Source organism: Zalophus californianus, chromosome 3 (assembly GCF_009762305.2).
Source record: "Zalophus californianus isolate mZalCal1 chromosome 3, mZalCal1.pri.v2, whole genome shotgun sequence".
NCBI lineage: Eukaryota > Metazoa > Chordata > Mammalia > Carnivora > Otariidae > Zalophus > Zalophus californianus.
The window spans coordinates 52,764,283-52,780,573 of NC_045597.1; the positions used below are offsets into that span (position 1 = coordinate 52,764,283).

The window sequence follows — 16,291 nt, forward strand, 5'->3', positions numbered from 1 at the left end:
ATGAGATAATACACAAGGTGCCTGACACAAAACAATCACTCAATTATGCTAGCAGTTAAGAATAAAAACCAAGTGAAATAAAATCAAGACTTTAAATAATTTTTATATAACAGTTGAAGAAAATAAGAATGATGTGGTTTGGGAAGAAAAAACTAGTAATGATGAGCTTCCATTTAAACTGATACCTTAGTGTTCCTTCAAAAGTAAACGTTAAGATTTCTGGCTACTGTGTCAGTTGAATAATTGATAATTTCCATATTAAAAAAACGTATGTTTCTGATATAATTAATAAAGTTATACACCGGGAGGTAAAATCAAATATGCAAACAAACGTAATTCTTAGTTTATGTAGCTGTACAATAACCAAATAAAGTAATCTCATTTTAAAAGTCGTTATGTTCAAGGTTGTCCCTGATCTGGCTCCATGCTGCCTTTCCACATTCATCTCTAGGCAGCACTGACCACTTGATAACCTTGGCCCTGGCCCGTGTTTGCCATCCACAGATGATCTTTCCCTCTGTCTGCACTTGATGAAATTCCCTGTTTTCTTTAAGATCCCCTCAAAGAGTCTTTATTCCATCATTCACAAGAGCAAGAGTTTAAATGTTTTCTGCGGGGGAAATTATCTGTGACCTTCCATATCATTCTGTAGTATTTCTTTTCTTGCATTTTTTCAATAGACCATCTTATATTACAATTAGTCGTTATCTGTTTCTTCTCCTGTGCGAGATTAAAAATTCTTTCTGGTCGGGGAACAAGTCTAATAGTCAGATTGGTTGGAGTGAAGTGGATTTGCACACCCCCTGGGGATCTTGGGGGTGTTGGTAGAAGCTATCAGACAAGGGGCCCCTTTTCTTTCTTTCTTTTTTTTTTTGGTAAATTTAATTTAATTTTTATTAAATTTTATTTAAATTCAATGTAGTTAACGTATGCTGTGTTAATCAGTTTCAGAGGTAGAATTTAGTGATTCATCCGTTGCATATAACACCCACTGGTCATTACATCACGTGCCCTCCTTAATGCCCATCACCCAATTAACCCATCCCCCCACCCTCTTCCCCTCCAGCAACCCTGTTTTGTTTTCTATGGTTAAGAGTCTCTATGGTTTGGGTGCCTGGGTGGCTCAGTTGGTTGAGCAACTGCCTTCGGCTCAGGTCATGATCCTGGAGTCCTGGGATTGAGTCCCCCATCTGGCTCCTTGCTCCATGGGGAGTCTGCTTCTCCCTCTGACCCTCCCCCCACTCATGCTCTCTCTCTCATTCTCTCTCTCAAATAAATAAATCTTAAAAAAAAAAGAGTCTCTGTGGTTTGTCTTCCTCTCTGTTTTCATCTTATTTTATTTTTCCTTCGCTTCCCCTATGTTCATCTGTTTTGCTTCTTAAATTCCACATATGCGTGGAATCATATGGTATTTGTCTTTCTCTGACTTATTTCACTTAGCATAATACCCTCTAGTTCCATCCACGTCATTGCAAATGGCAAGATTTCATTCTTTTTGATGGCTGAGTAATATTCCATTGTGTGTGTGTGTGTGTGTGTGTGTGTGTGTGTGTGTGTGTGTGTGTGTGTGTGTATACACACCACATCTTCTTTATCCATTCATCTGTTGATGGACATCTAGGCTCTTTCCATAGTTTGGCTATTGTGGACACTGCAGCTGTAAACATTGGGGTGCATGTGGAAGGGGCCCATTTGAGGTGCTTTTTTATAGCTGCCGTGCTGCAAGAACATTGAATGAGTGCAAACAATGACCAAATGACTGAGAGTGGGAAGGATATGTTTATTTAGTAGAGTTTCCTAATCTCTAAATTGAACATTATTAAAGATTCCATTTTTGTGGAGTTTTTATCACTGAAACTTTTTGATTGAAACCACTTTTAAGAGTACAAAAGAAACACCATTTTATATTTGCAGAGCAGATTCACCTTCTCATTCAAACCCATTTATCGATGAGGAAAATAAGTTTCAGAAAGTTTAGTAACACCATGATTCGAGCCAGGACAAGGTCTCATTTCTCACTTAGCAAATGTGGGAATGATGATGTTGCCTCTGCCTTCCTGGCAACGTTGTTACAGGCTGTTGCCTGTCCAGAGGTATTACTCTGTGTGTGTGAGAGTGTGTGTGTGTGTGTGTGTGCGTGCGTGCACACGCACCACACTGAGTAGGCTCCCCATAAATTATGCTTCTAGAGAGCACAGAGCATTTTATATGGAAACTCTGTGCCACAGGGTTCTTTAAAGACCTTTTCGGTTTGGGATTTATGAGTTAGTTGTACTTTATGGTTTTACTCTTCCTAAGAAGATATTGCAAAGAATCACGAATGACTTTTTATTCACTTTCTATTCCTAATTACTGACACAGCTTCATAGTCATGACCTGATAGCAAAAAAAAAAAAAAAAAAAAAGTTATTGACGAACATTGAGTTAGGTTTTCATTTAATGTGTTTGTGTTCTTTTTCATTAACAGTCTCTGATATTCGACGAAGTTGACCTCTCAGATGCCAGTGTAGCCGAAGCAAGCACAAAAAATGCAAACAACAGTTTCACGGTATGGTTATATTCTGCTGACATCCTTCTCAAAAGTTATAGAATGACCTTTCCTAAGCATGTACAGAATGTTCTCTTCCGTTACCAACCACATGTCAACTTAAGCATGTTGGAGTTCCTGCCAACACAATAAACTTGATAAGCATGCTGTATACCAAGTACTGTCAAGAAACCAATGTATTAAATGTATTTTTTTAAAAGTATTCACAACATTTTCCATTTTAGGCCTTTTAATTTTAGTGCTTTAAAATTGTCACCTCTTTTAAGTTTGATACTTCAATTAATTTCCATTGTTTTGGAATACTCAAAAAGTCTATTTCTTACCTTCATTCTTAAAATAATGTTTTCCCTTCTCCTCTACTTTTACTCTATTGCTGTGGTTCAGGCAGCTGCTATGGTTCAGGTCTTCATTTATTCTCACTTAAGTAATTCATTTGATAGCTACTTAAAGAGGTATCCTCTGTTCCAGTTAATTCTTTTCCAATTACAAATCACATTGCTGGAAAGACTTCACTGGCTCACTGTTGCCTGTCAAGTTACATCTGCAGCTCCATCCTCAAGTCTTGTAAAACCATACCTTGGCATTCTAGAATTACTGAGACTGTTCGTCCTTATGCACCCCACCAGTCCAGCATTTCTGTTTGTGCCTGGACTTTTCCCATTCCCCCTGGCTTCACTGATTTCTCCTCCATCTAAGGCTGTTGAAATTCTATCAGTTCTTCAAAGCTAATCTCAGATATCTCATTCTTTTTCTACTTCCCTCATTCAAAAAATATGATTTGAATACCCACGATGTGCTGGGCACTTGTGCTAAGCACAAGAGATTCAGAGATGAATAAATAGATTCATCTTGAGGGAAGATTACTTCCCTCAAAATATTCACAATAGAGTTCAGTGAAGTTCTTCCCAGGTAGTTTTTATAGCTACGTATTCCTAGGTCCTCTAAGATGCCTTGCTCTCGCTATGTTGTTGCCCCCATCCACACTCCCAGCCCCTGTTCAAGAAGCTAGCACTGCTGACAGTGGTGTGCTGTGTCCATCTCCTGGGCTTGCCAGGGCAGGGAAGACAGACAGATTTGTTTATACAAATACAGAGCAGTGCCATGATAGAGGTAAGCGCTGGTGGGGGTGGGGCCGGTGGGGGGGAGGAAGCAAATGCATTCAGATTTAGCCATATGGACTTACAGCACGTGGGATAATCCATGGTGTAAATGTTCCTGCCCCTTCCACTGCCCCAGGGAACCTTTAGTTGGAGGAGAGGAAAGCCAAGAATAGAATCCTGGGAAAATGTTAAAATTTAAAGTTTGACCAATAAAGACAGAGCATTCTGAAGTATGGGAGGTGAAGCCTTGGGAGGTGATGATGTTAGGAAAAGCCTGTGGAAGATAGTTTTAGGACGGAAGTTGTTAAACATCAAATACTGTAGAGAGATCAAGTCAAAGAAGAAATGAGAAGCGTCTGTGGAATTTGTTAACATGGAGGTCATTGGGTCACATTGACGGGAATGACTTTGGGGAGGGGTTGGCGTGCGTTAGGCTGCCTTGCCAAACAGGTGGGAAGGCAGAGAAGCCGGGGTGGATTGCTTTTTTGAAAAGCTTGGCTGTTAGAAGAAGGAGAACAAGTATAATATTCAGGCTTCAAAAGAGTTTTGTTGTTGTTGTTGTTCTTTGGCTTTGTTTTTAAAATGGGTTTTTAGTGTGTCTATATGAAGAGAGGAAAGAATTGTTGGACTCGAAAGTTGAAGTGTCAGGAGAGACAGGGGAGAATGGATGGAGCATGGGAGCCAGAGCCCATTTAGAGATTAGCATTGACCAGGAGACAAAGTTTATGGAGGTGGGTGTGTGCAGGAAGTTCGTTTATTCCAAACCCAGATACTACTGTTCTCTCAATGAAATTGAAGCCGAGGTCATCTGCTATGAGTCAGAGTTTACTTAGGTTTGGGTTAGAAAATGAGAGTTGAGGGGTGCCTGAGGGGCTCAGTCAGTTGTGTCTGCCTTCAGCTCAGGTCCTGATCCCAGGGTCCTGGGATTGAGCCCCACGTCGGGCTTTGTGCTCAGAGGGAGCCTGCTTCTCCCTCTCCCTGCCCCTTCCCCTGTGTGTACTCTCTGTCCAATAAATAAATAAAATTACGAAAAAAAAAGAAAGAAAGAAAATGAAAGTTGAAACTGAACAGGGACCTGGAGAAGATTATGAGGTAGTAAATAGTGTCTAGCAAAGATGGAGATCAAGTTTAGTAATGTACCTAATTCCTATGCCTTTCACATTTTTTTTTTTTTAAGATGAGGAGCGAGAATAACAGCTAAATTGATCCAGGGCTTATAAAAGATAAAGACATTGTTGGATGTTCGAGGGATAATAAGTCATCCATCTTCCCCTCTGGGTTCTCAGTTCTTGAGAATAAAACATAGGGAGTGAGGGACAGCTTATTTATCACTGAACAGGATCCAACAACCACTAGATTCAGAGCTTCTGATAAATTATTGAAGGCCTAATCAGAGCTTCTGATACATTGTTGCTTCTTTTTCCTTCCTCCCAAATGAAGGTGTGGTAGGGTGACGAACTGCTTGCCTTCCCTAGGGAGCGAACCGAAGTCCTCTCTCCTCTGTGGAGACTCATGGGGAAGTGGGCAATAAGGGTTTCCCCTCAACAGGGATCTAGAATTTAGTCTAAAAGAGGGTTCCAAAATTTAAGATTTGAAGGATGGAACAATTTCAGATAAAGACAAAGTCTAGGGTATTGGTGTAGATAAAGGTAAAAGAAAGTGGAGAGCTTAGATTTGAGAGAGGGTATTCAAATCCTTTGTATAACTCTTTCTTGGACCTCCAAGTACATTCAATCTCTCCTCTAGTGCCTTTCTTATTATAGAACTCACTGTAGTCTGCCTTATATTTAATTAGGTACTTACATTTATTATAATCTCCTTGAGGACAGAGACTCTGTCATATCATTTTACCTCAGAGTACCTTATCTGTAAATATTTGCTGATTTAATTAATAAGATGAAAGTTTATTTTACACATGAGAAGACTTCTTGGTGAAGTATTTTCAAGAGATTTATCCACTCAACCAAATGTTATTTCTGAAGTTTGTTGGACTAGAAATGTGGAGACTAAAATATTAGGCAGATGCTTAGAGTTTTACAGCAAATGAATTTGGTGGAACTTTCTAGGGCATAAAATAGAATAAGGGAGAGGTTTTCAACCAGTAATTGACAATCTTCCCTATCTTTAAATATTTAAATATCCTACCTTTCTGGATTGCATTGACTGCTATTGATACTGTTGTTTTGGCTAGTTCATGTCAAAGGTTAATGGTGTAGTTTAGTGGTATTATGGCTGGAAGATACAGGAATGGCTAAATTCAGCTTCGCTACAGTCATGCCTTGAAGTCCCTAAGGATGATACATTGACAGGGGACAATAGTAAGTGGAAAATCTGTGATTAGCAAATGGAAAGTGGAAAAGCTGTGCTTTGCCTGAAAACCCAATGCCAAACTCTCTAGTAAAACGGGTTCGAGAGAGCTCGGCGGAAACTGACTTCCCCTGTGACTTTACTCAGCATCGTCTCTGCCGCATTCTGTCGGTTCTGAATGAGTCACTAAGGTTGGCTGAGCTTCAGGGGAGGGGATCGAGACACCGTGAGAGTGGCATCAAAGGATTTGTGGACAAATCCTACCTACTCGACGGTTACTTTTCCTTCCTTGCACAGTCCTGTGCTCCCATTCCTGGAGTTAATAATTGTCTTGTTGTTTTGGTTGTCTAAATCACTTCGGGTACATATTAGTTTCCCCTCGGTCACACTGGTGCATCCCGGGGAAGGGTCCCAGCCCTCCTGATGCTTAATCCAGGGCTCTTCCTTTTCACACAGTGAAACCGTCTGGTTAGTCTTTGCCTGTCCTCTCTCTCTTCTCGCATTCGCTGCTCTCTTTGTCTCTTTCTCACTCATCGTGATGTGTATATCCCAGCTTTTTGTGACTTACTCAATTGCAGACCTTAGACCATGAAGTCAAACAACATGGGTTTGTGCCCTGACTTGGCCCTCTCTAGCTACGTGCCTTTGGACAAATTAGTTAGCCCCTGTGAATCTGTGTCCTCACCTGTAATGGAGGATAGCAGTGGAACCTGTCCCATGGGGTTGTGAGGATTAAATGGAATGGGATAAGGCACTACAATCCCTTGCACCGTGATGAGCACATAGAGTTTACTAAGGGCTAGTGGCTGTTATCATCCTGAAGTTATTGTCCCACCTGCTCCCTTCACAAGTGATAATCTGTTGTCAATTCCTAACAAGTTGGGGGATTTTGAAGGAGAATATGGATGAACTTCATCTTGAGAAAATGTTCCACCCTGCCTCTCTTTCAGAGGTGTGGTGAAGATTTCTTTCCACTTTTATCACATGTGAATAGATGTTATTGGGAAAAGCAGCCCTTCTGTAATAAATGAAATGTCGATCGTACTTACCTTGTTAGCTATTTGTACATGCTAACGAAGAGCTTTTTAATGAATCGAGAATCATCACAATCACGTGGTATACATTAGACTTTCAAAATGTGCTGTTCAAATGACTGTTTTCTTTAAATTTTAATGACGAGTAGGCTAAATCTTAAGTACATAAGTCATCATTTTTATTTTTATTTATTTATTTTTTATTATTTTAGTTAATCACCATACATTACATCATTAGTTTTTGATGTAGTGTTCCATGATTCATTGTTTGCGTATAACACCCAGTGCTCCATGCAGAACGTGCCCTCTTTAATACCCATCACCAGGCTAACCTATCCCCCCAGAGCCCCTCCCCTCTAGAACACTCAGTTTGTTTTTCAGAGTCCATAGTCTCTCATAGTTCGTCTCCCCCTCTGATTTCCCCCCCTTCATTCTTCCCCTCCTGCTATCTTCTTCTTTTTTTTTTTAACATATAATGTATTATTCGCTTCAGAGGTACAGATCTGTGATTCAACAGTCTTGCACAATTCACAGCACTCACCATAGCACATACCCTCCCCAGTGTCTATCACCCAGCCACCCCATCCCTCCCACCCCCCATCACTCCAGCAACCCTCAGTTTGTTTCTGAGATTAAGAATTCCTCATATCAGTGAGGTCATATGATACATGTCTTTCTCTGATTGCATGAGTCATCATTTTTAAAGAAAGTATTGTATTGACATTGTTAAAACTTTTTATGGAAGTTTGTAAAGAAAGCATATTTTTTAACTAGAGAGAAATACAGAGGTAATTTATTTGGTTTATTTAACTACCCTTACCATTTTTAGTGAGTGATCTTCGAGTGTGCTTGGAATCTCACGGTGACTGCACACCCTCGCTGCTTACTCGGTTGTGTGAAACACGGACACCACGTGGTAGCACTTATTTTTAGAGCTAACTAAGCACTGGAACAGAATCATTTTAGTTCAGGGTCACTGGCCACAGCACACACGACCGAAAGTTGATTAGCATTCGAGTTGATTCCTCCAATGAAGTTTCAAAAAGTATACATAAAAACAAGCCAATAAAGAGAACATCCGGTGCATAAAATGCCAAAAATTATACATTCATGGTATAGTTGAAATGAGCAGGCTGTGTTATAATGGGAGGGAGAAGATGTTCTTAAGAACTCCTTTCTTTCATGTGTACTTTCTGTTTATTTTGTTTTTCCCTTAGCTTCCTCTCTGTTATTATAATTCAGTTCATCTTCTCTCTTAAGAGAGATACCACATCCTTTGAACCCAAGTGTCAGTTTACTTTTATCCATTAGTATCTCAATCTTAGTTTCAAAGGAAGGGATGAAACGTTATTTTCACCTCATTTGTGAATACACATCACAAAACAGGTGTTTAGATAATCATCCAAATAAATAATCCTTTAGATAAATAAGTTGCCTCTTCTGATGATAATATTTATTATAATTATTCTGTGCCTCTTCTAAATGCCAGTAATTCATTTAATTCTTTATGTCAGTGCTATAAGGTAGGTACTGTCCTGCTCTCCATTTGTATAGATGAGAGATCCGAAACAGAGAAGTTAACACCTAACACATGTAATAACTAGAATCTGAACCCACCTGGGTCATCTGACCTCAATCTGTGCTCTTGACCCCTCAGCTATCCTACCTCTTTGTTGTGGAGCTTTAAATGAGTATGGTCCAGATAGTGTTCCTCTAATTGTTTGTTATGTTTCAGTTGTCTTTTCTCCTCCAAGTCAATCACAGAGTCTTGTGTTGCATTACCAGGTATGTAGCTAGCACTGGCTGGTCCTACTGCCAATTTAGAATACTGCATTTTATTTTGGGCACTGTATTTTAACTAAAAATGTTGATAAAGAGCTCACAGAGGAAGGTAACCAATAAATATATTATACAAAGGTCTGGGAAATCATGGGATTGACACAAGAGGCCACTTTTTATTCTTAAAGATTTGGGGAAATGTGACATCTTTTTAATATTTGAGGGATTATCATGCATAAGAGGCAGTCGACAGGTTTTGTGTTACTGCAGTGTGCAGGACAAAGATTCACAGCTGAATTCACAGAGGGACAATTTTAGCTCTACTTAAAAGAGAACTTTCTAACTTGAGTCATCTGATAGAACAGGCCTCTTGTGATGTAATGGCTCTGTCCATTATTAGAAATCTCTAGTCCTCTCATTCCCTGTGAAGTGGAAGGGGCCTTCAAGAACAGAGGACTTGGGCTCAGAATGCTGAAATGAATTTCTCAAGGTTGGATGGCTAATAGCTATGCACAGCTGGTGGGGAATTCAGGGTTCCCAGCTCTTGGAGTTTGTTGAGAGTAGGCAAGGAGGAGTGGATTTAGAGATTGCCGGGCACTTTACACACACTGTCTCATTATACCACACAGCAAGAGCTAAGTGACCGTCCTTTAAGAATGCTGTCGGAGAAATCTTTGCATGGCGTGTGTATGTGGGAGGGAGTGAGGGGAGGTTGTGGAGACTGAAATTTCCTTGCAGACACAAAGACTGTCTTCCTCACCACTGGATCCCCAGGGCTAACAGGAGACCTGGCACAGAGGGGAAAGACAATAAATATTTGTCACCTGCATGAAAGAATGTGTCTTGTTGAATGAATGAATGACACTTGTAAACTCTAGTTTTCCTTTGGGAGAAATGTGTCATTTCAAGATTTAGCTAGAGAGCAGAGTTTCCTAATTTCCCCCAGTGAGGTTGGATTATAACATACCCATAAATATTTGTATTCTAGTTGAACTCTTTACGTTGTGACTCAGATCATTTTTTATCAACAATAAGTCTTACAAACACAATTCTTGCTGTGATTAATGATTGCGGTGGTCTCCTAATTATTCGATGCCTGATCATGGCAAACCACGGATTTCTTATGTCTATGTTGGCTCAACTGTTTTATGGCACTCTAAAATCATACCACATTAATGCAATTTGAGTGGTTGTTTTGCCTCTTAAAATTGACTTATATGCAGTTTAGGCGGCTTTATTCTATGAAAGCTGATAATTTATAAGTGGAGTTTGAAATTTACATTCTTTTTTTCTCTAACTTGGACATCAGGCTTTTAGCAATGAAATACATTGCTTCCGTAGGTATATCCTGTTTATCTTTTCATTTAATGATATAGCATCTCTTCCAAGAGTACAACCCAGAGAAATACTTCTTAATGTTATTATGAGCTTCCTCAGACCAAAGTTCTAGGAAGCAAGAACCCATTGGTCCTTTTGTGGCTAGACTAAAATCTTACGGAGCTCTATTTGCTAGGCTCAAAATATAAGAAAAGCTATCAGGACAGATTGGCTAATCCTTCTCCCTTTGGGATCTTTGTAGGAATTTAGAGTTGCTATTTTGTACAAGCAAAGTGTTGTTCATGTGAAAATGTTTTAGGTTGTACATGCCTTTTCAGGATGGATAAAAGCAGGCCTATCAGCAAGGACTGACGGAACTATACTCCAAAGTGCTGCAGAAAAACTTCTGAAAGATTTTAACCTGAGGTTAAATACAGTATGACCAAGATAGACACTTTACAGGATAGGTTGTAAAGAGAGGTTTTGTTTTGTTTTTTAAGTCCTTGGGTTTGTCAAGCCTTCACTGCCCACATTATCCAGAATTCACAGAGGAAGTGAAAAGTACTGTTTATGTGTGCCAAGACATACATACAAGGCTACTTACCCATTATAATAGCACGAGATTGGAAATCACCCAAATGTGTAAGTTAAAGACTTGTTGAAATGAATTATGAACTATTTCACATAGTACAATATTATGCAACCGTGAAAAAGAAGGAATCAGCTCTGTATATAATAAGACACACTGAACTCCGAGTTGTATTCAGTGTGATAAACCAGATGTGGAACAATGTGCATGTATAAAATGTTACTCTGTGTTTGTTACTCTGTGCGAGGGTGGGGGGGGGGGAGATGTGTGTATGGGCCCACAGCCATGCATTTAAACCTTGAAAGATCACGTATTTGTTGTATATGCAGAGAATACCTCTGGAGAGATACATAGAAGCTGATAGATATTTGCCTTCAGGAGGGAGACTTAGTAGCTAGGGGCAGACTTGGGAGGGAGATGTACTTTTCATTCTAAATACATTTTGAATTTTTTTTTTGTTTGTGTCACAAATGCTTGTTACTTATTCAAAGAAAATTCTAAATTCTACATGGGAGCCTTTTCCGGCAACTTCCTATTAGATGCATTTGACAAGAGTGATGGACTTAGCAGGAAGCCCAAGTTGGACACTGCTACAGTGTCCAAGGGAACCATGATAAAGGTACATATCAGACCATCTGTAATGGGAGGGAAGGAAGCAATGCATGAGAGATGTTGTGGGAAAGACTGGAGAGCTGTGGCCAACAGGAAGGTAGAAGAGAGAGAAGGAAGCTAACATAGAGTTGTTGAATTTGGGAAGATTGCTATATAAATGATGCCTTTAATTAAGGGTAGAAAACGAGAATACAAGTAGGTTTATCGGTAGTGAAAAGAAGACATTGTGAATTAGACACTATGAATTTGAAACGATGATAAGATATCCTGATGATGTCTAGTAGGCAATTGAGAGATGCTTTAAAAACTATTAAAATGTCTTAAAGGACTCCTTTGGTATCATTTTCATGCCTCTTTTTTAAGTTTCCAGCATATTCAGATGTCTTCTCTATTCCTTAAGTATGATCATGGTGTAATGGAAAATTTAGGTTTTAGAAATGTTTTAGTTTTGCGATGACTGGTACAAACAAGATAATTGTTTTGTTTTGAACTTTCCCATTACATATGTGTTCTGTACAAAGCAATTTACGGTTATAAACCAATAGAGCCTGTGCCAAGGGAATGAGGCTAATGCTTTGTTCCAATCTCTGGTACATTCTGAAAATATTAAATGAGTGGTAAAACTTTTACTGTGTCCATTAACTACTACCGCTAATTTATAGTAGAAGTGTATGTGACAGCCTACATAAATAATTTGTAAAATCACTGTGATCCTTGTCATTACAATTAATACTAAAAAAACCCCTCTCAGTTTCCAATGTACAATGTACAAATAAGATACTATATATGATTATGTATATATATGTATATGTATATCATACTATATATGATTATATATATGATTATATATCCTGTCAATATTTTGTTTTATAAAGGTGCCTGGTTTGCAGAGACCTATGTTAGCATATTTATTATTATTATTGTTGTTGTTATTTATTAATTTACCAGCACCTTTTCTTGCTCATCTTTAAAGAATATACAAGTATATATAGGATTGAAATACAACTGTACAATGGCCCTAATTATTTTTTTTTAAAGATTTCATTCATTTATTTGAGAGAGAGGGACAGACAGAGACAGCGAGAGAGGGAACACAAGCAGGGGGAGTGGGAGAGGGAGAAGCAGGCTCCCACCGAGCAGGAAGCCCGACGTGGGGCTCGATCCCAGGACCCTGGGATCATGACCTGAGCTGAAGGCAGACGCCTAACCGACTGAGCCACCCAGGTGCCCCTGCCCTGATTATTTTTAAGATGAGAAAAAGTGAGCAGCACGTGAAGCCTTTTCTGCCTATTCTTCTAGGGTAATGTCAGTAAAATCTTTGCTATTCCTTCATTCTCTAGTAGATGGCTAGGAAGGCAGACAGAATTTAGTTTCAAATCCTACGTGTGCTTTGTGACCTCAGGCAAGTGACAAACATTCCTGAGTCTTAGGTTCCTCAGATGTAAAATGGATCGCTACTTTTGGGGTTGTGTAGATGCCGTAAGATCTTGTAGCTTAGATAAATCTTATTTATCTTATATAAATAATGTATTTTATATTTAGCACACACAGGTCCTGGCCTGTTACAGTTACTTCGTAAGTGGTAATTCTTACTATTTTGGACTTGTAAGCTATTTCCATTGCAGATGTGAAAGCTAGAGTCATCTAAACTGCTCCCTCATTGTCACGCCTTGCAACTGGATAGTCACCAAGTACCATTAATTCTGTCTCTGAGAAAGCTGTTCACTCTTTTTCCTGTCTCCTATCTGCTCAAATCTTCATGGCATGCTCCCATACACAGCAGCCTGCTGCCACCCTGACCTCACGTCCTGTCAGGCCTTTTCCAAAGGTTAATGAGTCTTCTCCAGGGCATCAGTTGGACTCTTGATTTCAGACCAGGCCATGATCTCTGGGCCTGGGATCGAGCCCTTCAACGGGCTCAGTGGGGAGTCTGCTAGGGCATTCTGTCCCTCACCTTCTGCCTCTCCCTCTGCCTCTCCTCCCTCCCTCTCTCTTAAATAAATAAATAAATCTAAAAAAAAAAAAAAACAGTCTTCTACCCTGTGACCCGACCACCAAGCTGACCCTCTGTAAGGCTGCCAACCATCTCTCTAGAACCATTGCTGGCTCTTCCTGGCTGAAAGCCCGTTAGTGCGTGCTCTGTCACTTTAAGCTTCAAATCCATACCCCTGAGCATGGTAGAAGGTTTTCTGTGATTACCTCCCTGGCTTCGCCTTGTTCTTCCACCCATGGGGGCCATCTTATACTACTCACCATACCCAGCCCTTACCTTGACCTTTCTTCCTTATGTGTTTGTGTGCGCCTTGGTTTGCAGCATCCCTTCTTTCTGTGCCTTCCCCCTGGCTCCCTCCCTACAGAAATATGCTCCAAGTCTCACTTGCCTCTCACCCTTACTTGGATGAAAGCTTTCACAGAAAGCTTTCCCTGAGCCTTTGGTCTTGGTTAGCTGCCTTTCACTGTATTCTAGGTGCACCCTGGGTGCTGACAAGAAGATAAGGGTCCAGATCTTGAAGGATCTTGGAAGTTAAGTGGAGTGGTTTGGAAGATTGGAATTAGGTTTACTTATCTGTGCTCCTCATTGAACTGCAAGCTCCGTGAGTACAAGGAGCATCTCTCTGTCCCTGAGCTGCCACGTTGCTTGGCATAAAATAAGGCACTCTATGATTTCTAGTGAATGAATGAACATTTGGTGTTGGAGTGAAATAAAGAGTGTAAGTTTTAAACTATCACAATAGGTATACTTCAGCACTTTCCTCATGATGTTGTAGCTCACCTACCCCATCATCTTTGCCCATCACTTAAGATTAACATGCTCTGTGCTAGGATTGTGCTTGCCCTTTACAATACAGTTGTGAAGCAGACAGGAAGTGCGTAGACTCAGAAAAGGATCAAATGCTAATATATAAGTGAATAAAAGTGCTGTCGAGGTAAGAATAGCATGTTGTGGTGGAAAGTCAAAGTGGAAAACTTCTTAGAGGAGGTTATCAGGGAAAGTTAGCAAACTGTTTTTCAAACACTTGGGCGCTAAACTTGAAGAAAAGCTTGCAAACTTGCTAACACTAAGTGAACTGCATAGAGTAATGCACCTGGTTTGTGTAGCCTGCCTTTCAGTTTTGAATTCTTTTATGTACCTTCGGTAGTTGTAAAATATACTTGCTTTATATTGGCAGTCTAAATATTCATGGATTTTGGTCTGCTCTTAAAGTGCTGATCAGTAATTTTTAGGCTTTTTTTTTAGATACGAATTTTGGGGGCACCTGGGTGGCTTAGTCGGTTAAGCATCTGCCTTCAGCTCAGGTCGTGATCCCACGGTCCCGGGATCGAGTCCCACATCGGGCTCCTTGCTCAGCGGAGAACCTGCTTCTCCCTCCACTGTTTTTGTGCTCTTGCTCTCTTTCTCTCTCTCTCTCCCTCTCAAGTAAGTAAATAAAATCTTTAAAAAAATACCAATTTTGGTGAACCAAGTATGTTTTTAGCAATAGGGCATAGTTACAGCTATTATTACGTATATAGTGAATTGAAGTTATAGCTTAATTATTTTAAAATTTTTTACTGGCAATATTACTTTGTTATTGCTAATCTGAAACCTTCTATATCTTAATGCTTTTGTTTTTATCTTGACAGAATTGTTTTGCTGGCAGTTGATTTCTTAGAGCTACACATATCAAATGATAGCACAATAGATTTCATTTTTTGACAGGGTTCTGTGGTCCACATAAAGGCAGCAGAGAAACAGGCCCTACTTGTCTTTTGTAACAGGGAAAGGGAGAGTGCTTTGAAACCAGAAGACCTGACTGTCTATTCTGATTCTCCTACTTACCGAGTTTGCAGTTCTAAACAAGTTAAATTTCTTTTTACTTATCAAGTGGGCCAGTTATATGGAAGATTAAATGAGATAATATATGTCATCTTGCTGACAGCAAAGCACTTTGAAAGTGTGAGATGCCGCAGGAGTAATCATTCTGCTTAATTATCAACCTTAGAGCCCCCTAAATGTCCTATTTTTTGAGAACTTAACTATTAATTATTTGGAAGAAATGTTGTTTGTATTCATGGATATTCATTGAAATTATGAATATAATAAGAAAATAGAGGACAGTGTCATTGATTTACCAGTTCACTATTACAATATCAAAAGTTATAATTATGTATTATATCTATGATAGGGGGCTGGTAGGCTGAATAATGGACCATAAAGATATTTACATCCTAAAGTCTGTAAGCTGTAAATGTCACTTTACATGGCAAAAGGGATCTTATAGTTTTGATTGTGTTAAGGATCTTGAGATGAGATTATCCAGGGTTATTGAGTGGGCCCAGTATAATCACAGGGGCCCTTATGAGAGGGAGGTAGGAGGAATCAGGGAAGATTTGACCATGGAAGCAAGAGGCTAGATTGATGCCAGGAAGGGTCCATGAGCCCCCAGGAATGCAGGCAGCGTCTAGAAGGGGGAAAAAGCAAGCAAATAGATTCTCCCCTGTAGTCTCCAAAAGGAAAATAGCCCTTTGGACACCTTGACCCTAAACTTCTGACTGCCACAACTGTAAGAGAATAATTTGTTAATGCAGCAATAGGAAACTAATAGGAGAGGGATTGACCAAACATTAATAACTACAGTTTGTTTGAATTGTAAGACACTTTCAATACTGACTTGAATCCAAACCTAATTAGTCTTCAAAGAAACAGTGGCTTATTATTATACATGTAATTTATGTATACAAGTGATAGAATAGAAACATGGAAAGCCTTTCTTGGTAGACTCGCTGAGGGCTTTGCCAGGTCCTTTTTCCAGGGAGAGCAGGCCTGGGGAGCACAGCCTGCAGAGGGGCTGTCTTTACCTTCTGTGGTTTCACTATATCCTTCTACCTTTGGTTCACCAGTGAACCAAAGATTCTGAGAAGTCACAATTAGGCCCATTACTCTGAAACAAAGTCTTAAAGACAAGATAGTCCCAGAAGATGTTAAAGAGATTGCTTTATTTAACACTTTATACAATGTTGAATT

The 16,291-nt window shown here is 39.7% G+C and overlaps 1 protein-coding gene across 9 annotated transcripts in view; it reads left to right on the forward strand.

Moving 5' to 3' along the window:
* Positions 1-16,291, forward strand: part of DGKH (diacylglycerol kinase eta) — a 181,750-nt gene that overhangs the window by 80,674 nt on the left and 84,785 nt on the right. For 7 of the 9 annotated variants that reach the window (XR_003519008.2, XM_027588535.2, XM_027588532.2 and 4 more), the window contains exon 4: positions 2,468-2,548. Coding sequence is in view for 7 of the 9 variants with exons in the window: in XM_027588535.2 (XP_027444336.1) it covers positions 2,468-2,548 (81 nt within the window). In the remaining 2 variants the exon portion in view is untranslated. Of the gene's footprint in view, positions 1-2,467; positions 2,549-9,192; positions 9,259-11,182; positions 11,294-16,291 lie in introns of those variants that run through there. The other 2 variants (XM_027588540.2, XM_027588538.2) reach the window with 2 other exon arrangements.